General features: G+C 38.0%; 1 protein-coding gene across 2 annotated transcripts; it reads right to left on the reverse strand.

Moving 5' to 3' along the window:
- Positions 1–7,355: 7,355 nt before the first annotated feature.
- LOC148875437 (putative F-box/LRR-repeat protein At1g56400) lies at positions 7,356–9,043 on the reverse strand. 2 transcript variants are annotated; one of them, XM_088965340.1, is made up of 2 exons: positions 7,962–9,043; positions 7,356–7,848 (listed from the first exon to the last, which is right to left on the reverse strand). In XM_088965340.1, exons 1-2 carry the CDS (start codon positions 9,012–9,014, stop codon positions 7,834–7,836), a joined length of 1,068 nt encoding a protein of 355 aa, XP_088821466.1. In that variant the 5' UTR covers positions 9,015–9,043; the 3' UTR covers positions 7,356–7,833. The 2 variants fall into 2 exon arrangements, with proteins under 2 accessions (XP_088821466.1, XP_088821465.1); XM_088965339.1 differs by having other exon boundaries at positions 7,356–7,809; positions 7,962–9,024.
- Positions 9,044–22,530: the final 13,487 nt, after the last annotated feature.

Consider the following 22,530-nt stretch of genomic DNA (forward strand, 5'->3'; position numbering starts at 1 on the left):
CCCTGGCCCTTCACCAAGTGGGGGATGGACATATCAGATTATGGTGGTAGATTACTTTACAAAGTGGGTGGAAGCCGAGGCATTGGAACCATTACAGGAAGGACCATCCAAAGTTTCTTATGGAAAAACAACATCTGCCACTTCGGCATTCCACATATGCTAGTCACTGACAACGATTGCCAATTTGACGACTCTAAGTTTAAAGAATAATGTGCAATTCTAAGCATAAGGCAACGATATACCTTGGTCTGCTATCTTCAAACCAATGGGCTGGTTGGGGTCACCAGCAGGACAATGTTGGATGGGTTAAAAGCTAGATTGGACAGAGCCAAAGGACTTTAGGAAGATGAGTTTCTCAATGTACTATGGGCATACAGAACAACATCTCAGACAACCATAAGAGAAACCCCTTTCAATTTAACATATGGAATAGAAGCCATCATTCCAACAAAGATTGGCTAGTTGACGCTTCAGACAAAAGTGTACAATGAGGCCGAGAACAATGAAGAATTGAGAAATTACCTTGATCTGCTAGAGGGCACCCAAGAGCAAGCTCATATTAGGGTGGCCACCTACCAACAAAGAGTAGCAAAATACTACAACTCTTGGGTCAGGGAGCATCGCTTCAAAGAAGAAGACCTTGTCCTCAGAAAAGTCATCATCCCTGAGCCTAGCATCGAGAAGCTTGACCCAAATTGGGAAGGGCCTTACAGAATCAAGTAAGTGGTAGGGCCCGATGCCTTTTAACTAAAATATTTGAGTGGATGACCAATAACTCATACCTAGAACTCAGAGAACCTTTGTATGTACTACCAATGAGTTCAAATGTATCTTGAAACAATTGTATCAATGAAGAGGAGCAAGTTCCTTTATGTTTGCTTTGCCAATCATTGTGCATAAACGTTCTCACTTCTTCGGTTGCCAGAATCCATCGACCGATAGCCCATGGCACACAACCTTATATTAGGTTAAATGCCCAACAAGCCCCGGCCTGTGGCATACAATCTTCCACAGGTTATACACCCAACAAGCCTTCTTTGGCTGGAATACGAGACCATTAGACTTCAACAACTCGTATTAAGTGACTCATAGTTAATGGCTTTAGTATCAAAGTTCCAGGGCAAAACAACTAAAGTGCAAGAAAAACAACCTAAGTTAACTAAGCACTTAATTAAACATGAGAATAAGCATGCATTTAAGCAAAAAATGCATTTTGTTCTCAAAAAAGATGTTCTATTCATACTTGTCCCTTTTAACAAAAATGCTTATTGGGGGGATCAGCCCCTCTACTTACATAAAAAAAAAAGCAATAGACAGAGAAAACATTTTTAGAAAGGGTAGACAGAAAGCAACAACCCGTTAACCTATAGAGTAGCATCACCACCTTGGTCATCGATTGTCTCCACAACCTCGAATGTTAGGTGTTAAGAAATGGATCCAATTGATTAATATCAAAGTTTAGGAAAACCTTTTGCACTTGGACCTTGCAAACCTCGAAACCCTCTAGATAAACACGGGAAGTGAAGCGAGACAACTCCCTTTTATGCTCATCCAAGGCCTTGTAGTTGGATGCCACCTAGGAAGATGATTCTTTGAGTTGGCGTTCCATCAAGTTAAGGGTTTCAGCTTCTTCACCAACTCCCTCTTGGCCATGACTTTGGCCTCGGCCTTCTTACGATGCTCGTACTTCTCATGGTGTTTGCCCTCAGTTGTCTTTCGCCCAGTCTAGATCTTGGCTAATTAACACTTGAGCCGCTCAACCTCCTCCTATGCCTGCCGTAATTGTTGAATCTAAACCTCCACTTTGTTGCAGAGGTCAACAGAGCAAGAGACCATCTGTAGAAAAAAGATATAAGCCAAGTTGAATTAATCAAAATTCTCAAAGAAATGATGAAGTTTAAGATCATACCACGGTCACCTTGTCTAACAAGGTGTTTCAAACCGAATTAATGGAATGCTAGGTCCAAGACTAATAGTCACCAAGAAACACCATCCCTATAACAAGTTGTCGGTTGATCCCAGTGTCGGATAGGTATCCCCCTCTCTGAAATTATAGGTTGGCCTATATAGTCAACAATTGGTCAAAGGCCCATCATCTAGAGCATTTTAGGAGCAAGGAGCAACCTATCGATATCCATCGGAAGGCCCCTCGACCCACCAATCCCTCATTGACAGCTTCTTGGTGGCCCTAGGAACCCAAACGCCTTTAACTGGGCACTTCTAATCAACCACCTTCTTCTTGGATGCGTCGGCCTTAGCCCTCATCCTAGCCATACCTTCCTCTAGCTGCCTCCGAGGTGTACCCTCAGCCACGCCCTTCATTGCGGTTCTTTTGGAAGTGGCCGCCTCTGCCAACAATATGGCCTTCGTGTCGCCCTCCATCTCTACAACGAGGAATTATTTGTGCATTAGAAAGATGAACCAAAGCCCGATTAAAGCCATAATCACCGAGTAGCAGGAGTGTCCATACCAAGGGGTAGGACTAAGGCTGACCATCACCAAGGCTTCCTCCCTTACCAGGGACCCGGTATGAATCATCCCGCCCAACCAAAGCCGATTCATCGTGGCCTTCTCCTCATCATTGATATGTGGCATGATCCTCTCGGCCAGCACATCTGGGCTTCCCCAACCGGTTCAGAAGGACCAGCCCTCAGGACAACTTTTGAAGAAAAAAATATTCTTCCAGTTGTCTACAAATGATGAGTCGTCCACCACTTTTCCCCGTCGGCCCTGAAAGTACTACAACCCTTCGCCTTCAAGGTGTTTTCTTAAGGCAAACAAGCTTTATAATATGTTCATCGTTACTAAGATCCCTTGGAGATGAGCCATCACCAAGATAGCGCACTATCGTCTTGATGGAATTAGGGGCAAGTTGGCTAAGGGTTAACTTGTAGTGATTCAGTAACTTAGGGATCAAAGGGTGCAAAGGAAAGCACCGCCCAAAATGAAGGTAATGCACATGAATGCACACTACCCCTTTGGGGTAGAGCCACGACCTATCACCAATACGGGGGACTCTACTCCTATAGTCCCCTAGAATAAAATACTTCTTGAACAAGGTCGTAATATGCTCCCTACCGAGTATACTATCTAAGTCCAAGCAAGGATAATGCTTGAAGGTCATGCCTCGGCCTCCTCCTCACCTATCGGCCCCTTGGCCTCTTCAGCATCTACCACCATTGGAAGTGCAAGTGCATTCCTTGGGGCATCTACCCTTGAAGGCCCAACGGAAGGATGCACAAAGACATCACCCTTCGGCCTAGTAGACCCAATACTATCATTAGTAGAGTCTGCACTTTGATGGTCACACTTGGCCCCCGAGACATGACCCTCTCTCGTAGGACCTCCATGCTAGATGTTCGAGAAGTGTCCTTAGAACTTACCAAGAAAAGTTTTTTTTTCTATTTTTTCTATGAAGAAAGGATTGAAGAACGATTTACTAGAAGCAGAGGTGGTTTGAGGAACTACAAGCAAACCTGCTATAAGAAAAGGATGAGGTCTCTCATGTCTCCTCCCTATTTTCAAAGGAAAATGGACTACAGAGGTTCACTCTATCCAATTGTTGTAACGAAACCACCTCAACCGCCCATGCCAATGGCCTCCACATGGCATCAACCTCAAAAGATGAAACGGCGCTGAGGCCCAAAGACGGTTCGCCCATTGTCGCAAGCTCAAGGTACGCTGAACCGGCGTGACCATACAACCATTCGTCTTGGACACAACTCCTAAATAGCTGAAGCCAAGCTTGTTTTGGGCATGACTCCTTGACCGATGAAACCGACGCTTGTGGTTGTCAAGCAACGGAAACAAGCACTCGTACAGGCCACGATGACTTAGCCACGGCCGCACTAACCGGTTTTGCTTACGGACCACAAATAGTGAATAGGCACAACAAAGCTACTGACTACTCTCGTCATCCAAAGCCAAGGCCTCAATGCAACTCACTCGCAACCCTCGGCCTCAGCCTCGAGAGTGGCGAGCAAATGATATAGGTATATTTTGTCGTCCCACCAGACCCTGACACGTGGAATTGGCCAAGGGTATTTTTGATAGTTGACAATCTCCTAAGGGCAACCGGGTAATCCTCACCCTTAAATGTTATGTCGCATTTACTCCCGTGTGACCACAATCTATGGGACAATTACTGGCCATTCATTATTCCCTATATGGGCTAAACGGTACAACATATATATTTGAGCTATCACTTACACTCTTGTGATGACTTTAGCTTACTCTAAACTCTCAGCTAACTTGACCGTCGGAATCCTCACCCTTAGGAACACTCCCGAGACCTCTGATATCTTTTTATTCTTAGCAGGTGGGACCTATAGTCCTTAGAACTCGAAAATTACTTCACTGCCCTAGGCTCCAAGTTTGGCAGCATCACTCCCTAATTTGAGAAACATCAATATTTGGTTTGGTTTCGAGAAATTGAGAGAGAGAGAGAGAGAGAATGAGTTTTTCGGAAAGTCATGTCTTAATACAAGTATTTGGTTGGTATGTTTAACCTACTAAATATATGACTTAATGAAGCCGAGGAAGGCTTTAATCTTGGGGGTCTCCGTGTAGCAGAAGCTTAGAAATTTAATTGATTTCTACGTAGATTGCGATGTGAAAGCTAGTGGGAGGAAGAGAAAATCTTGTAGGGATAGAGGAGGGAGAGGGAGAGCCCCTTTATGATTTGTGTTCTATATGGTAGATTGGCTTGCTAGAGTGGCAGTTATCGGGTTTACAGGTTTGCTGGTTTTGGTGTTGGATTTTCGGTTTGCTTAGGAAGTGTTTGTTGTTGTCTGATCGTTCCTTTTTTGTAGTGGTGGACCGAGATTACGTTTCGGTGTATATATATTCGAGTTCACAATATTTTATTAAATCTTTTTAAATGATATTAATTAATTTCCCTTATCAAATTCTAGTTTGTTCTAACTCATTGCATTAGGTCATCATCATTTGAGCTTTGGGCCTTGTACTAACCATGCGGGATTAGTTACAATGGCAATTATGACTTCTGGATTCAGATGAGAATTTGGATTTGTTCGTGACATAGCAAACCTCACACCAATCTCACAGCACATTCCAGCTATGCATTTACGAGAAATGTTCTCACTATATGCATGAGATGCGTTATAATATTGACGTAAAGCGTACTACATATGTTAAGAGTAAATCCCATCTCTTCAAATAATTGGAAACCAAAGAGCAAGTGAGAAAAGTCCTTAGGCTATTACAATTGTATACAAGGTTTTAAAAACTTAATTTAGACATGGAACCATTCTGGGGATCGGTTCCCAGGTTAAACGGTCCGACCATTCATTTCAAATTGATGGCCCATTGTGATCTAAAAAAGTAGAAATTTAAGAAACAAATAAAATAAAAAACAGTCAAAACTCATTATTCAGGTTGATGGGTCAACAATTCAACCATCTAAATCAGTGGATCGCCCATTAAATTAATGACTTTTAGCCAAAAAATAGTTTAGGGTGAAACAGAACCGATCACCTCACCAATTTCTATGTCAACCGGTTTAACCAGCCAGTCCGATCTGATTTTCAAGCATGTTGCACCACTCGTATTGGCACAAGAATTAAGGAACCCAAGAGCCCACGTAAAAGTAGTTCACCAAGACCCACTAATAGTTGAGGGAATCCTGTCTCTATTTGTCAATCCAAAACGAATTATTGGATTGAATTAGTGAAATATCTCCATCAAAGCTATGCCTAGTTGCTAAATGCTAATACGACTTTTTTTTCAATAAATAAATAAAAATTTTATTGAAAAAGAAAAAAAAAAAAAGAGAAAAGAGACGGGAAATACAATCTGAAATCTGGAAGCATAAAGCCGCTCAGAAACAAAAACCACCAAAACTACAAAACATCCAGAATGCAAAAGAAAAATAAAAATTGGGATTTTTAGACTGTATTCCACCTCAGAATTCTGATTTGAATTGCAGACCTACAGCAATTCAAAATTATAAAAATCCCAAGAAAATTTTGCAAAACACACAAAACCTTCACTGAGGCGTCTACATAAAAATCTATCAATCTTTTTAACTTCCGTGTCAGGGAGACCTCCAAACTTAAACTTTTGCTAATACAACTTGATTCTTGATTGAGAGAGTATTTTTTTACGTTTTTTTTTTTTTTTTTTTTTTTTTTTTACATCTTGATTGAGAGAGACCCCTCCAAACTGAGGGGTTTTGGTGTGGTTCAGAGTTTTGACTATCTTGTCCGTTTTTTTTTTTTTCTTTTTGACTTTGAACTCAATCTGTTGAGATTTCTTTGTATTTTCTTTGTTCTTTCTGTTCTTTCTATTCTTTCTATTGATAAATTTTATACTTTACCTTTGTTTTTAAAGAGAAAGAGAGCTCTCAGTTGGTAGGGTTTCTGATTCATTGTAGTAGAGATCTGGAATCAAATCCAACTGCACCACCAAGGTTGGGGGGTTTAAGGGGATGGGGAATGGGCTACCCTACCCCGTCCCCCATTGTGTAGCCCCTTGTAGCAGAGAGAGAGAGAGAGCGCCCTGTTTTGTATGTGAGAAATTGATTGAAAATGTGAATTAACATTTAAAATTGGACTGGATTTTTAATGGACCCAATTTGATGGAATCCTATCTGAACTATAATATAATGGTCCATTTAGTACTGGTCCAATCTGATTTAATAAGCTTAAAAGACATCCAAATCCAATTTTATTACCCAGTCCATTATTGACAGCCCTGTGCCCCCAACCCTGATTTACATAATACTTTTCCTATATTAATTAATAAAAATAAAAGATTTTCATCCAATGACCTTGGACGAACTGTAGATTAACAAAATTAAACAATTAGCATTTTGAAACTACACATAACAATGAGATATTTCACATTGTTCTTTATAGAAAGGATGACAACAGGGCTGGTTCAAGGGGGTTTTGTAAATCCTAGATCCTCTTCACCTAGTCAAACCTTTCAATTCTTACGGTCTCCAAAACTCATAATGGGTTTGATGTTCAGAATCCAAACCATCCCTGCACTTAAAAATGCAAAACCCTCTCCAACCCTTCCCTCTTCGCATTTGAGGGTAGGTGGGTAAGGTCCACTCCAAAACTAACATCTAATTTCATATTATTTTTTTACACCTCTAATTTTATATTATATATATACAATAAATAAGCATAATAATACGAATAAACATCAAAATTTTTAATTTTTTAATTATTTGATTAAAATAAATAAAAAACCCATTAAATATCAGTAGCCTTTCACATATGATTCAAAACATTATTAAATTCAACACCCAATATACAAGTTCATATACCTTACAATGTGATACACAAATTAGCACAATATGTTAATGGTTAAGTTCATATACCTTATAAACATCCAACTCATAATGGTTAAGTTCATATATAGTGCATAAAATGTGATACACAAATTAGCATAATAGCGAGGGGCATTTTAATAAATTCAAGAAATGGATCGGGGAGGGTGGGGTTTACCCTATGAGTTATAAAATCTCAAAATCCATCCCCGCCCCCAAAATCTGCTTTTCAAACAAAAAAGTCATCCCAAGTGCATATCACTGACAGAGAGATCATTCATCTACTGATTAATCTACTTGATTTGGGTTTAAACCTGATTAATCTTGATGTCAACATGTGGAACCATCTTTGAACGAGTCCAGATGGGAATATTCACTGACAGAGAGATCATACGGTCGAAAACATCTGAAACCTCAGTGCCTCTGGAGCGTTGTCTCCCTGTGGCTTTGGCAAGGACGTGCGTTCTCTTAGTTATATCCACCCCATCTTCAAGCTTTTCTCCCTTCTCCTGAAACCAATCTTCTTTTATCATCTACCGATCATTCATCTAATGAATTAGTGGAAAAGTATTAATAAGTTTCTAGGGTTTGTTCTCCATTAAGTAATTAATACAGATCCAAAACTTAAGCAACAGATCTAGTTTGATAGAGAGAAATGAACCTGCATTTCGTAAGTCGATCTAATCGAAGCATCCATGTTTCCAGCATGCAGCAGATCACAAAGTTGCTTACCAACTTCATCGAACTCATCTTTATAACCAAATTCCAGTTCAGAACCCCAGAATTTCCTCAGGCTCTCCAGGTAGAATGACTGTACCAGACCAAAGTACTTAAAAGATTGGAGATAGAGCGTAGAGATCGATATCCCATCTCTTAGAGGAGAACAATCCTCAATAACCAACGTCCTTATACTGGTTATGTTTTCAGATATGTTGAGGACATTCAGATTCTTACACTTTTTGAGCTTTAGATTAACTAACAACCTACAGTTTGTCAGTATAGCCCGAAGCCATGGCCAAGTTAGCTTCTTCCATTCCACAGAAAGCGACCTGAGTTCATTAAAATTTCTGAACTGGGGCACCTGGAATCCGCAGGCTGATAACTTCAACGACTGTAGCATCCGGCATTGGTACACAGACGACGGCAATTGAAAGAAGGCTCTGTGATTCTCAGGCCTATCTCTAATCCATGCTGGATCAGAGAAGTCAAGATCAATTTCCTCGACGTGTCGATCTACGGCAAACCTAATCCACTGTTCTACCACCAAACGCCGCTTCAATCGGAGCTTGTTGGACCAACAAAATGATAACCGGAATTTATCCACCTTGGGTTGCCGGTAATGGCAGATCCACTGCTGGGAAAACTTGAAAAGCACTTCTCTCCGAGCTGTAAGCTTTCGAGTTGATGGTGAAGACGATTTCCTACCCTGGGTCTGAACATCTGACGCTATGAAGAAACTCTCGTCCAACTCAATACTCCTGGTATGACGCCATACTTGATTCCATCTTTTAGAGAGCACGCTCGTTCGAACCGCTTCTTTGAACGGCAGCAGCGAGATGATTATTACAAGGATGGACTCTCCAAGATAACTCAAGGGATCGAACCTGCGACGAGGACGACGGCGACCCATTGACAATGAGAGATGGAAACCCTCAAAATTAAGCTTTAGGGCTGGAGTGACTGAAAATTTTAAACCAGTGTATGTACAGAACATGTACAGATGTTGCCACAACTAATGCCACTGAGATTTTTCCCAAAATAACATCTCTTAGCCAAATGCATTATTTTGTTTTTGTCCTATTCATTTATTATGGAATATGGAGATTTTATTGCCCATAAACGGTTTCAATTCTAAGTGACAAGAATCTCTGTATTTCCATATACTACTAAGTGGCACATGATTTTGCACGTGTTAATAATTATAGTAATAATATATTGAAAATTTTCTATAAATTTTTTGTTTTTTATTATGTATTTTTTGTTTTTCTATAAATTTTATTGCAAAATTTAAATCTGATTACATAAATATCTCATTTAAATATGTGATAATCAAATCGAATTATGAAGTTTCAAGTATCATTCACAGCCCTACCTTCTTGGCTAGACTCTTTTTTTTTTGTAGTGTTTTATCTTTTTTGTGTATCTTTTTCTCTTGTTCATTTATAAAAAAAAATGTAAGATTTCAATAGAGGGAATTGAATGAGGTAAAAAGTTGTAGTTCAATTTACAAATTAAACCTTGTAATTAAATAGGGACTAAATTCAAATATGAGTATTTTAGTTACTGTTTTAAAAATTGGACTAAACCGGATGGTCGAACTATCTGGCCCAAGAATTGGTCATGTCACCGGTTCTGTTTTGACCTTGAACCGCTATTTTACAATAACAAAAACCGTTGAAATGGTCAAAGAATCATTAACCTAGACGATTTAACAGTTAAAATGTCCAACCCGGTTAACGGTTTTCAAGTTGCATTCAAACTAATTACAATTTTTTTATTTATTTTAAAATAAAAATTGAAAAAAAAAAACTTTCATATCTCATAATCTTGTTCGATTATTTCCAATGGTCAAAATTAGTTAGTGTTTTTAGTTTTTCTATTTTGATTTTGAGTTTTCTCATTTCTGTGATTCTTCTTAAGTTGTAACATAAAAAAAAAAAAAAAAAAAAAAAAAAAAAAAATTGCAACTCCAATGAAGAAATCAAAAAATCAATGCAAAAGATGAGAGATTAAACATCGATCTTATATTAAAATCTGATATACAATAATGAAACAAACAATTTGTAATTTGAGATAGATTTAGAGAGATGAGAGAGATGTACAAAGAGGACAAACAGTGTTGTAGCGGTGGTGATGATGAATATGGAGATAGCTAGTGGCGATAGTTCTTCTTCCTCCTCCTCCTCCTCCTTCTTCTTCTTCTTCTCAAGGCAAAACGATTCTGCAACAATAATCGGTGAACATGGTGACAACCACCTCTGACAACGGTTCTTCTTCTTCTTCTTCTTCTTCTTTCTTTTTTCTCACTTGTCAATTTTAACTAGCTACCTCCTTCTCAAAGCCTCACATTCTGCTCTCATTATAATGTATATATACGGTAGACTTTAACCTAATCGTAATCTAATGATCAAAATTAAAAGTCACATTATATTTTACATCTTACTAGTTTAACTCACTCAAATTGGATGATTGAATTGCTAACCTGAAAATCGGAAGCCAGAGCGGTTCCATTTTTGGGCCAAAGCGGTTCCATTTTTGGGCTGGTTTTTAAAATCTTGATTTTAGTCAAAAAAAAGTTCTATAATCTTATTAACATTTTTAATAGTGTAAATATAAAATTATAGATGTGTTCAATTTTTTTGTATATTTGTGTATACAAGTAATTATGATATGTCACACTTAATTTTTGTTTAATATGATAAATAAATGATATTATACATGTACTTCAATGTTTTTCTTGCAAAATTTATGTATTTTTTCATTTTTATATTTTTATATTTTATTATTTATTTATGACATCAAAGGTTAACACATTTAACCCAAAGTTATATTTCATTTTTGGTTAGTTCTAAATTATGTATTTCATTTTCATTATCAATAAAAATAATTCTTGTTTATTATACTTATTTTTTTAATTTGACTAATAAAAATATAAAAAATGTGTCTAACTTTTTTGTAAATTTCTATTTTTATTTTTATATTACAAATTTTATTACCTAACTATGACTTCATAGGTTGATCATATTTGGATGGTTGAATTTCTTAGCCACCACTTTAATAAAGAATGATTTTGTTTTTAAGTCATTTTTAAAATATATGGGTTTATATTGTTAATAAAAATATTGACATAAATCTAATTTGTAGCATTTATTATTGAAAATAACTTAAAATTATAGGATTTAATAAGAGAAAATGGGATTTAATGCCTTAAGTATAAGACTTAATAAAAGGGGATTAAATGATGTGGAAAGTAATAATTGAAGTTACATTTCCAACCCTTACAATTAGAGATGGATTAAATACACAAATGTCCATTATAGTAGCCATTATATCTGGTATTAAAACTAAAATAATTTTTATACCCTTTCTCAAACAAAGAAATAGAGGGTAATTTTAGTTCAAAATAATTTTTACATTGCATTCACACTTTTATATATAGTATAGATTATCTCTGTTTTAATTTCTTTTTCTCATTCAAGAGAGAAAGGAAAAGAATCAACTTTGAGTTTATGATCAATGAATGGTTTCCCTTGCATATATGTAAGTTCTGAGATTGAAGGTGTTAAACTCTTTCAAGTGATTGAAGGTTTCACAAAGCTCAAACTCAATATAATTGTCAACAACTTCATCTTTCTCCACATCGAGGCTGGCGGAAATACCTTCGTTAAGACAGGTGCTATCCGGGAGTTCTCCATAGGCCTTCAAGAGCATGGCCTCATCGAGCACTTTGGGCACTTCCGAAATTGCTCTGCCTCCTCGTCGAAAACTCTGAGCTCCTTGAAAATCACTTGAACAGTACAACAATCCTCATAAGTCCTTCGGATTCCCCACAAACTGGTGAGATATACTTTAGAGGAACACACCTTCAAAGATTTAGAGGTTAGGGTAAGAGTGTATCAGAAGAAATCGATCAATCTACGAAACAAGTCTTGATTTCAGCTCCTTTTTATCTACACCCAAGGAGAGACAAGACACAAAGAAGAAAAGAGGAAAGCGCACGAGTATCCTCTTCCCATCTACTTTGCCACGGTAAAAAAGGCGAGAGAATCAATGAAGCAGCCTAGCTCTCTCTGTCTGGATTTAGAAGAGAGGAAAGTGAGTATCCTCTTCTCAGCTACTTTGCCACGGTCAAAAAGGCGAGAGAATCAATGAAGCAGCCTAGCTCTCTCTGTCTGGATTTCCTTACTGAATGAAATTCAAATCAAAGCAAAATGAAATCTAAATGCAAATTAAATTCGTTGGACCCCACTACCTTCTCTAATATCTAACCGCCTTAGTGGGTTCATTCTATTCAAGGATTAAATTATCAGTATCGAGTATTGTATCGAAAAACTTGGAAATGGGTGTGCTTCAGAAACACATGGATACCGACCAAAAAAAAAAGGAAATGTTTGGATACGCTAAGGAAATGCATAAAAATTCCATAAATATATTAATAGCATTAAGTTTAATGTCAAAACAACTATAAATAATGTATAAATATAGTAATTGTATATTTAAATGATATATATATATATATATGAAAAATATATTATAATTAATATAGCAGGACAAGTAGATATTATACAATTTAATTAATAATGCATCAATCAAGAGTCCAAAGCATATAAATATATATATATATATATATATATATATATATATATATATATATATATATATATTATAGTTTTTTACAAATTAATTCATGCAAAAATCCAATATTATTTTATTATCTATTAAAGTGTAAGGCATAAAGCATATGCAAGTATTCTATTTGAATTATTATATCACTTTTTCCATTTTACTATTTTTATTTTTTAACATTAACAAAAAATTCAACTAAACATTAATTCTCAAATGTTTGATAAACAATATTTATATTTTTGTAAATAATAAATATTTTATTATCAAATGTAAATTAAAATATCAATTAATAATTTATAAAACATATAATCGTAACTTGAAATATATCAAATCTATTAAAATTTTTAAGATGCATATCATCTAAAAATTCATAAATTTTAACTAAAATAATTATTCCATTCTTAATATTTTATTTTTATAAAATTTCAAAATTTATTTTTTATATAAAGTGTAGATAAATGGATTTGATAGATTTAATTTAATTATATTATATTTTCAAATACTTTGTAAACAATTTTTTTTTATTTTTGTACATAATAAATACATTGTTATTTAATGTAGATTAAAAAATTAGTTAATAATTTATAGAAATTTTAAGATATATATGATGTGCAAATTTATAAAATTTAAGCGTTCAAATAATTATTCTATTATTACTCTTAAAAATAATTATAATATTATTTGTATAAATGTTTTAAATTAAAATTCATTATATATATGTGGATTTTGTAAATTATTTATCTATTGATTTATAAAATACTAATTTTGAATATTGTTCTTTTTAATTTGTTGTTGGAGTTGTTGAAAATAAATGCATGTTATTTTTTTGTTTGTATGTATACATTAATTTTAATAAAAGTTAATTTATTACACTTATTGCTGCGTCAATCATTGGAACCATGGTCAATATGTTTTTGTATCGGCTGATACTACACGATACGCGTCGATACAGTGGTGCATCGATGCAGTCCAATACTAACGCAATGTGCCTCGTATATTTTAGTCCTTGACTCTACTGAAGCGCATCAACCATGGTGATCGGGAAAAGATTCCTACCTAGGCTAAGGTTATCACTCTATCAAGTATGAAGAAAAGGTAAAACAGAACTTTTACTCACTATATTTGCATTCCTATTGGTTTATGCTAATGCAAATGAAAACCAACCTAAGGCTTAAGAATTACATCTCTTTACTAGGGGTGCAATTTAGATGGGTTGGGTTGGGTTTAAGCTCAACCTAGGCCAAACCTAAGAATTGGGCTTAAGGCCTAAGCCTGAACTGAGCATGAGGTCAAATCCAATCTATTAAACCTAAGCCCAACTCACACTGAAATTTGATGCACTCAGGTTGGACTTGAGTCTATGTCAAGCTCAAGTTAGTCAATCAGCAGCCCACACTAAAATTTAAATGTAAATGCATATGCTTATGTATGTATGTATGTATGTATACATGCATGTAAATATGTGGCTATATAATGCATGTATATATATATATATATATATATATAATTTGGCTGGCCTTGAATTGAGATAAGATTGGGCCAGATTCGGACCGAGCTCAGGCTACCCAAGGGCTTGGCTTGAGTTCATCCTAATAAATGGCAAAGAGAAAAGAAAATATATGATGCCAAACTCATGGGGGAGTTAAGGATCCTTCTAAGCGCTCCAGTAATTGGGTTGATGTTTGGAAGAGTCGCGACAAGACTTAAGCACAACTGTAGTCATATTGTTGTTTACTGCTGTAATTTGCTATTTGGCGTTCTAAGGTAGACATTTCAAGAGATGAGGTAAGGACTGAGTTAATGGAAATAAAACCCTTTAAAGAAAAGCACTTTTAGGAATAAACTAATGATTTTTCTTTAAACATATTGGAAACTTATATCATTTCAATTATATTGTATAAAACTTTCTGTCACTTTTCCCATTTCTCTTAGAACTTATCCTGACTTTTCAAAACCTCTGTAGATACGCCCCTATTGGAGACCTTTTGTAATCTAAAACTCATCTTATTAGGTCACTGCCAGTGACCATTAACAGAAGTTGTCCAGCTGGGCCATGAATCATTTTTAATGACCAAATTAACCTTGATCCTCTATTAAATAATTGTTTTAGAAAGAAATCAGGTAAAAAAAATAAATGTTTCTTCTTTTATCCTCCTCCAACCAAAGGTTCTGTAGTTATGACTTATGAGCCCATTAAAAGCACAGTATTCATTCAAATTTGAACAAACAGCAAGTAGCATTTGAAGCCCTAGATAATTGATCGAATGAAAGGAATCAATGCAAAAAGGAATCTGCAAACTTTAGTACTAGAAATTCTCATTAGAATTGAAATTGGATATCTTAGCAATAAGTACCATCATCCAACAGAACATATATAATAGTGATGGGAGGTGGGGATGGGGACTGAATAGAGTGGGAGATGTAGGACACAAGACTCTTTATATGCCTGAGCCATTACTTTGAAACTTGACAACCTTGGCCCATGCAGGTCGAGCACTGATATCAGTACACCAACTGTGTACATGGGGACGTGATTCAAAAAGCCTTTTAGCTGAAGTACCCATTAAGTAATGTATATAAGGAAGGTGAACCAGGTCGAATATTGTGAACCTCTCTGATGCCAAGTACCTAAACTTTGATAGGCAACCCTCATAGATGTCAAGAACTTTGGCCAACTTTGCTTCAGCCTCCGCCACAATCACTTCGTCAGCTGCTAAACCATTCATCGGCTTGAAGACTAGCTCTGACACTAAGAGCTTTGCATGAGGCTTGAAGTGATGGTCCTCTACATCTATCCAATTTGACACTAAAGCTTGCTTATTGGGGTCCCAATAGATCAGCTCCTCTCCCTTCTTGCAGTATTGATCATGGGCCATGCTTCTTATAATGGCCCTTGATTCTGCAATTATCAATGTTATGGTTTAGCTAAAATCATGATGATGAATATATAGAATGTGTGCAAAGCAAGGTTTTTAAAACTCCCTTTTGGGGTTTGGTTCTTGGGTTGAACGGTTTGACCGTCTGATCCAAATGAATGGCCCATTCTGATAGGAAAAAAAACGGTCAAAAACCGTTGTCTGATTGATGGTTCGATCGCCCAAGTCAATAGTTTACTGACCAAATCAATGGTTTTTATCAAAACAGTTTTGGAGTAAAACAGAACTGATTAAATAACCAATTCCCGGTTATTGATTAAATAACCAATTCCCAGTTATTCCAGTTCATTTCGGTTTTAAAAACCATGGTGCAAAGTTCACAATACCCTGTTGCTTAGAAAATAGGACGAATCATCTTGATAAACCGGTACTTGACTGCAAAAAACAGTCTAACATGCCACCAACATCATATGCAACAGAATGATCGAAAAGATGAAAACAACTTTCTCACAAGATTCAAAACTTTCCAATTCTGATTCCAAAACAATAAACCATATAACAAAGGAGTCATATGAAATAGGATTTCTCATCTTGGAACCAACTGAAACACGAAATTAAGGAACCAACTAATGCTGCTCAATCGGAGGTTGTGCATGAACTAAGGACAATAATCAAATAGTCCTTGCTAACAAGGCGGGGCCAAGCTATAAGGACGAGGCTGTGCTTCAAGACCTATGATCAAGAAAGGAGTCAGAGGCCCGAGGTGTTATCCCCGGGTAGGTACTCCGACGCTCAAGTCAGTATGATGTGATAGATGGTCGGGCCGAGCTATAGGGATGCTGGTCCAAGATAATTAATAGTATGGGTGTTAGAAGTTGGGGATCCATTACCTTGAGCATGGAGTACCATTTTATAGCCGAAGATCTGTGTCCTGGTCGGATTGGGCTTTCGGAGTTATCGGGATGAGGTTAGCCGCCGAGGTATTCGGGTTAGAGTCCCATTCCCCGGCAGAGTCTTCCTTATTCCTCTTTATCCGTAATTGTGCCCATCCACATGAGGTGTAGTTGACGTGGCTAAAAGGAGAAGATGGGGGGCCACCATAATAGCGTAGCTCAGCCGAGTTATACCAACGTGGCCGAGCTGGGCCAATGTGGCCGGGTGATAACTGAGCCGAACACCACTCCCCTAGTTCTGAAATCGAAGAATGAAGTAGTCCAATTCATTCTTCAGCTGAAGAACTTCAAGTTGATGTCTGGATGGGTGTCTGGCCTCTTTGGTGTTCCTCAATGCCTGTCGCAATCTTGAGAATGGGGCAATATGGAACGTGGCCGAGGAATCTTCCCGTCGTCGACTATAGAACTCTAAGAGCTCTGACTTTAGAATCCGAATACTACTCCCCAATTTTGAAGCCGAGGGGGAGTGCCTGGTCCGAAGTGTTGTGTGGTTGCTTAGCTCGGCAAAGTGCCAAGGTGTCAAACTGAGCTTCCATGTCCATCCTCCTAGTGGAGCCGAAAAACGGCTCTGATTCCAAGTAGAAGTCGAACTTCTGTGCCATGGTGATACTCGGCCATGGTGTGTCGAGCTTCTGAAGTTGGGGCTTAGCTCAGTCGTATGTCGAGGAAAGGCTTTTTGCTATCGGTCAAAGGCCAAGCTTCAGAATTGAGGTTGTAATGCTCGGCCACGAGGTGCCAAGCTACGGAGGCAAGGCCCTTAGGGGTGATGAGCTGTGGAATTGAGGTCATTGCGATGCTCAACTATGACTTGCCGAGCTCCGGAGCTAAGGACCCCTAAGTGCTAAGCTGTTGTGAAGTTTGAGGGCCAACAACTGCCAACCTTGTTGTGATGTTCCATTGTGGCTTGCCGATCTTCGAAGCTGAGCGCCTCGCAGGTGTTGAGCTTCAAAGTCTGCGCCTCTCCGATGCCCCGCCGAGGAAGGTGTTGAGCTTCAAAGTTTGGGTTTCTCCAAGGCTCGATAGTGCAATGCCGAGGAGGGTGCTGAGCTTCGGAGTTTGCGCTTCTCTGAAGCCAGGTAGCATCGCGCCGAGGTGTCAAGCTTCGAAGTCTAGGTCTCTCCATTGCTCGGTAGTGCAGTGCCGAGCTTTGGGGTCTACGCCTCTCTGAGGCTCGGTAGCACTGCTCCAAGAAAGGTGCCGAGCTTCGAAGTCTGCACCTCTCCGAAGCCAAGTAGCGTCACGCCGAGGAAGGTTCCGAGCTTTGAAGTCTAGGTCTCTTCGAGGCTCAGTAGCATTGCACCGAGGAAGGTGCTAAGCTTCGGAGTCTGTGCCTCTCCGAGGATGGACTCTCTACTCTTTGACTGAGGAATCTGTAGCTTAAGTTTCAGAATCCAAGCACCACTTCCCCAGTTTCTGAAGTTGAAGGGTGGAGTGCTCGACCAAAGTGTAGTGCAACTTCCCTTGGTCGACATTGTTGTCGATTGCCCTACCGATGATTGAACAACTATGGGTTGCTCTTAGAATTTTGTCTTCTTTTGTCTTTTTCTTCTTTGATAGCTTGGTATGCCGAGCTTTAACCTGCTGTATTAATGGCTTAACTTAATGAAATTGTTTTGTTATGAACTTGTGTGCATACATACAAGTTGGTTCCTCGGCCTTACCTTGGCCGAGGACTGGGGTTGACCGAGATCTTCAGTCTTCAGCTAGTGGGGCTGGAGTATATTTCGAGGTTTCATCTTTGGAACACTCCGTTTTTGGTCTCAGGAGCCTTTGAGGCCCTTCGTGGGTCAGTCGTTGTTCAGCTAGCTCTGCGACGTTTTATCACCGGAGTACGGAGTACGATGATCGCCCTCTGGCCTCGACGACAAGAGCGATCTTCTCCAATTTGGGCTCTGGTCGTTGATCAGCCGAGTCAAATGTTTGGCTATACGCTACAAAGCTAGCTACTAGCTATGCGTTAAGGGCTCGAGCCGTTATAGGTTAGTTGAGTCAGTTTTCTTAGTCGGTGATACACTATCGAGCTTCATGACATGCCCATTGGTAGGTTAATCAATTTAGCCGATTCAGTGCAATGTGTCGTGCATGCATCGGTCAGTCGGCTATGTAGCATGACGGTGTAGTGCGGCTGTGTCGCGTGGCTGTGTAGTGCGACTATGTAGTGCAACTATGTAGTGTGGTGGTGTAGGGCGACTATGTAGCGTGGCTGTGTAGTGTGGCTGTGTGTGTGGTTGTCGGGCTCGCGGGAGCGGGCCATGGAGGCAAACCACCTTACTGTGTCTTGCTTCTCACGCTTGGACTATGCTTTCGTCCTTTATACACGTCAGGGCATGGGGGGGATGGCCCAGTTGGGCAGTGTCGTGCATCCTAGTGTGTGCATCATCTTGAAGATTCTTGATGTGGAGGCTATGGAATTTCTTGATGCGGAGGGCTGTGATGCCAAGATTCCTGAGATGGGGATTGACCTGTTGATCGTTTGGACTAGTTCTTGGGCATCTTGATCGCTTTCTTGATTTGCGGTGAGGAATGAAAGATCTTTGAGAAAGGCTTTTTGTGTGTATCCCACAAACGGCACCAATCTGATGTTGTTCAATCCGATGTTGTGCACGAATTGAGGACAGCAACCAGATAGTCCTTGTTAACAAGGCGGGCCGAGCTACAATGATGAGGCTGCACTTCAAGACCTGTGATCAAGAAAGGAGTCAAAGGTCCGAGGAGTTATCCCTGGGTAGGTACTCCGATGGTCAAATCAGTAGGATGTGATAGATGGCCGGGCCGAGCTATAGGAATGTTGGTTCTAGCTAATTAGTAGTATGGGTATTAGAAGTTGCGGATCCCTTACCTCGAGTATGGAGTACCTTTTTTATAGCCGAAGATCTGTGTCCTAGTCGAATTGGGCTTCCAGGGTTGTTGGGATGAGATTAGCCGTCGAGGTATTCGGGATAGAGTCCCATTCCCCAGTGGAGTCTTCCTTATTCCTCTTTATCTGTAATTGTCTTCATCCACGTAACGTGTAGTTGACGTGCCTGAAAGGAAAAGATGAGGGGCCACCATAATAGTGTAGCTCGGCCGAGCTATGCCGACGTGGCCGAGCTAGGCCGACGTGGAAATGTAACAACTGGGCGACCATGTAACTCAGTCATGACCCGAACACCAACGTTCCAAATAAGTGGTATGAGAAGAATTTATATAAATTAAACCGAACAATGGCGTTAATGGCGTGTTGTAGCCCTTGTTTGCTGTCGTAATTAGTTTTCAAGATTATTGTTTCAGGAATAAAAGTAATCGATTACTTATCTAGTTGCTGAAATGCTGAATGATGTATTTTTTTAATTTAAAATCTAATCAATGTATATTTTTCATTTAGGCTTAGTTTCGGAGGAGTTAGAATACAAATATGTACAGTCTAAATACATACAAAATAGTATAAAATACAAGACTTTGCACTCTACATATTTGTATTTATATTTCTTTAAGCTTAGTTTGGAAAGAATACAAATTAATACAAGGTTTACACTCTAAGGCAGCTTTCAATAATCAGTACTATGGTGAAACCATGGAGACCGGATCTGTTCCTCATACCAGGCACCTCACACCGACCTCACAGGCATATCCTATCATTCATTGGGAACATCTCCCGTATTTATACATTAGCATTCATGGGAAATGTTCTCAATGCATGGTGAGATGTGCCTCTAAGGCCGGTGTGAGGCGCCCGGCGGGAGGAGAAGATCCCAAGTCAAAACCATGATATAGTTGGTTTCCAACCACGCCACACCGCATTCAAGTGTTTGCTTATGGTGTGGCGTGGACCCAAAACCCAAAATATTATGGTGTGGTCTACACTATGCCCAAAATATCCACAACTGATAGTGGTTGTAACCACGCCACAGGGGATCTATAATCCCCTTCAGAGATACAGTGTTTTACATTTGGAAGTTTGCCAAAAAAAAATATTTTATTGTTATTTCATACAATATTTTTTTAATTATTTGTCCTGTATGTAATTAATAATATTTATCTTACCATTACAATTGTTATTATATTAGATATTAAAAGTACAAATTTTATGTTTTTATGTTTTTATTAATTTTAATATTTATAGATTAATTTTTTAATAATTATTTCTCATTAATACTAATTTTCTTATGCATGTGTTTTATATTTTTATATTCCTTTTAATTTTTCAATTATTATTAACTTTTTCAATTCATTTGATAATTTTTTTTATTAATTCTGCTCATGGTTAAAAATTGACCACATGTTAAATTAATTTGTATTTTACTTAAAAAGCAAAAAAAAAAAAAATACTACCCTTGTTCAATGTCGCAAGTTATCTCACATCATGTATTTGTGATACATAGAATCAAAACACAAGGTGTGGCCTAAACCACACCACACCTTACATAGAAGGTTCTCAGGCTTCCATGAGGGATGGATCTCTTGGGTCATGGAATGTATCAAATCAGTGTCCTATCAAATATTAATTAATGAAAATCTAGTTAAAGAATACTTCAAGTTGAATATATGCATTAAACAAGGAGATCCACTCTCTCCTTACATTTATGTTCTCTATGGAAAAGCTTTAACAAAAAAAATGGAAAAAGAAGCAATGAAGAATGATAACCAAATTGTTTGTAAAATTTCAAGAGGTGGGCCGAAGATCCCCATTTTACAGTTTGAAAATGATTGTATTATATTTGCATATTAAATACCACCATCCTTGCTTGTTTGAAAATAAATTAAAGGAAATCCTATATATCTAGTAATACAAAAGCCTTTGGCTAGTGCCAAATTTCATCGAATTAATCTTCTATTCAATTCTCTAAGAATATTCCCCTTATATTCCAGAAAATGCTCTCTAGCTTAGAATTCCCATGGAAGCTAACCCAAAAGAGGACTTACAAAGGACACCTTTGAAAATATCAAAGAGAAAATGACCTAGAAACTTGCTAATTGGAAAAAGAATTCTCTATCATCATTGGTTGGTAGACTAACTCTTGAAGTAGGAGAGAGTCTCCACCTAATGGAATTGGGGAAACTCCATTGGATTAATGAGGCAAATCTTGCCAAGTTAGGATGGAAAATTTTAAGTGATGAGGATAACCTTTGGGTCAAAGTAATTAGGAATAAGTACTTGAAAAATTAAAATTTTTGGAATTCCAAGGTTAGAAAGGGCGACTCTTGGGCATGGAGAGGTATATTCCTTTCTCGAGACCTTATTAAAAAAAAGGGATTTGGTGGCTAATGGGGCATGAGACATCAATAAAATTCTAGCATGATAACGGGATGGCTAACAAATCTCTAGCTCAAACAATTAACTGAGAAAATATATGGAATAATAACCTTCTTGTTTCAGACATGATAGATAATGAAAGAACTTGTTTGGTTGAAGATAAAATTCAAGCAGAATTCCTTGACCATATTTAGCAGAAAATTAAACCAATATTTGTTTTGCCTAACTCAATGGAGGACAGGGTAAAGTGGGCATGTAACCCTAATGGATCATTTACTATTAAATCGGCATATGTGCTGGAAAGCTTCTCAACATTGGGTCAAAATGAAACTACTAATTGACTAACAAAATGTTTGCAACATCAAGTGTCCTCCAAAAATTAAAATTTTTCTATATTTACTTATTAACAATAGACTCCCTACGAAAAGCCACTTTAGGAAGAGGGGGATTAATACCGATGGCTCTTGTTGCTTTTGTGGAGATGAGAAAGATACTCAGCATATTTTAAAGAAATGCTTGCTTTCAAAACAAATATAGATGACAATTAACTCACCTTCTTAAGGGCCCAAATGAGAGTGATCATTCTTTACTGGACTGGTGGATTAGGGTAAGAAATAGTAGGGAGATAAGAATAAAAAGTTGCTCTTAAGGGAAAATCTTGCTTTTATCCTATGGGCCTGTGGAAAAACAGAAATCTTAAAGCTTTTAATAACTCGCCGGTTACCCCTCCGGTTATATTGGAACGAGCTCTCAATATGTATGGAGAACCTTGAAGGGATTAATGACCCAAATAACGGGATTATCAAAATTAAAGTAGCCAGC

Source organism: Nelumbo lutea, chromosome 1 (genome assembly GCF_056320005.1).
Source record: "Nelumbo lutea isolate HS-2025 chromosome 1, American lotus-T2T, whole genome shotgun sequence".
NCBI lineage: Eukaryota > Viridiplantae > Streptophyta > Magnoliopsida > Proteales > Nelumbonaceae > Nelumbo > Nelumbo lutea.

Excerpts from the sequence above, each read along its gene's own strand:
- LOC148875437 (XM_088965339.1), bottom strand. The coding sequence starts at position 9,014 with ATGTTCTGTACATACACTGGTTTAAAATTTTCAGTCACTCCAGCCCTA. Across the intron at positions 7,810-7,961 it reads GATCGACTTACGAAATGCAG|GAGAAGGGAGAAAAGCTTGA; the intron begins GTTCATTTCTCT and ends GATTGGTTTCAG.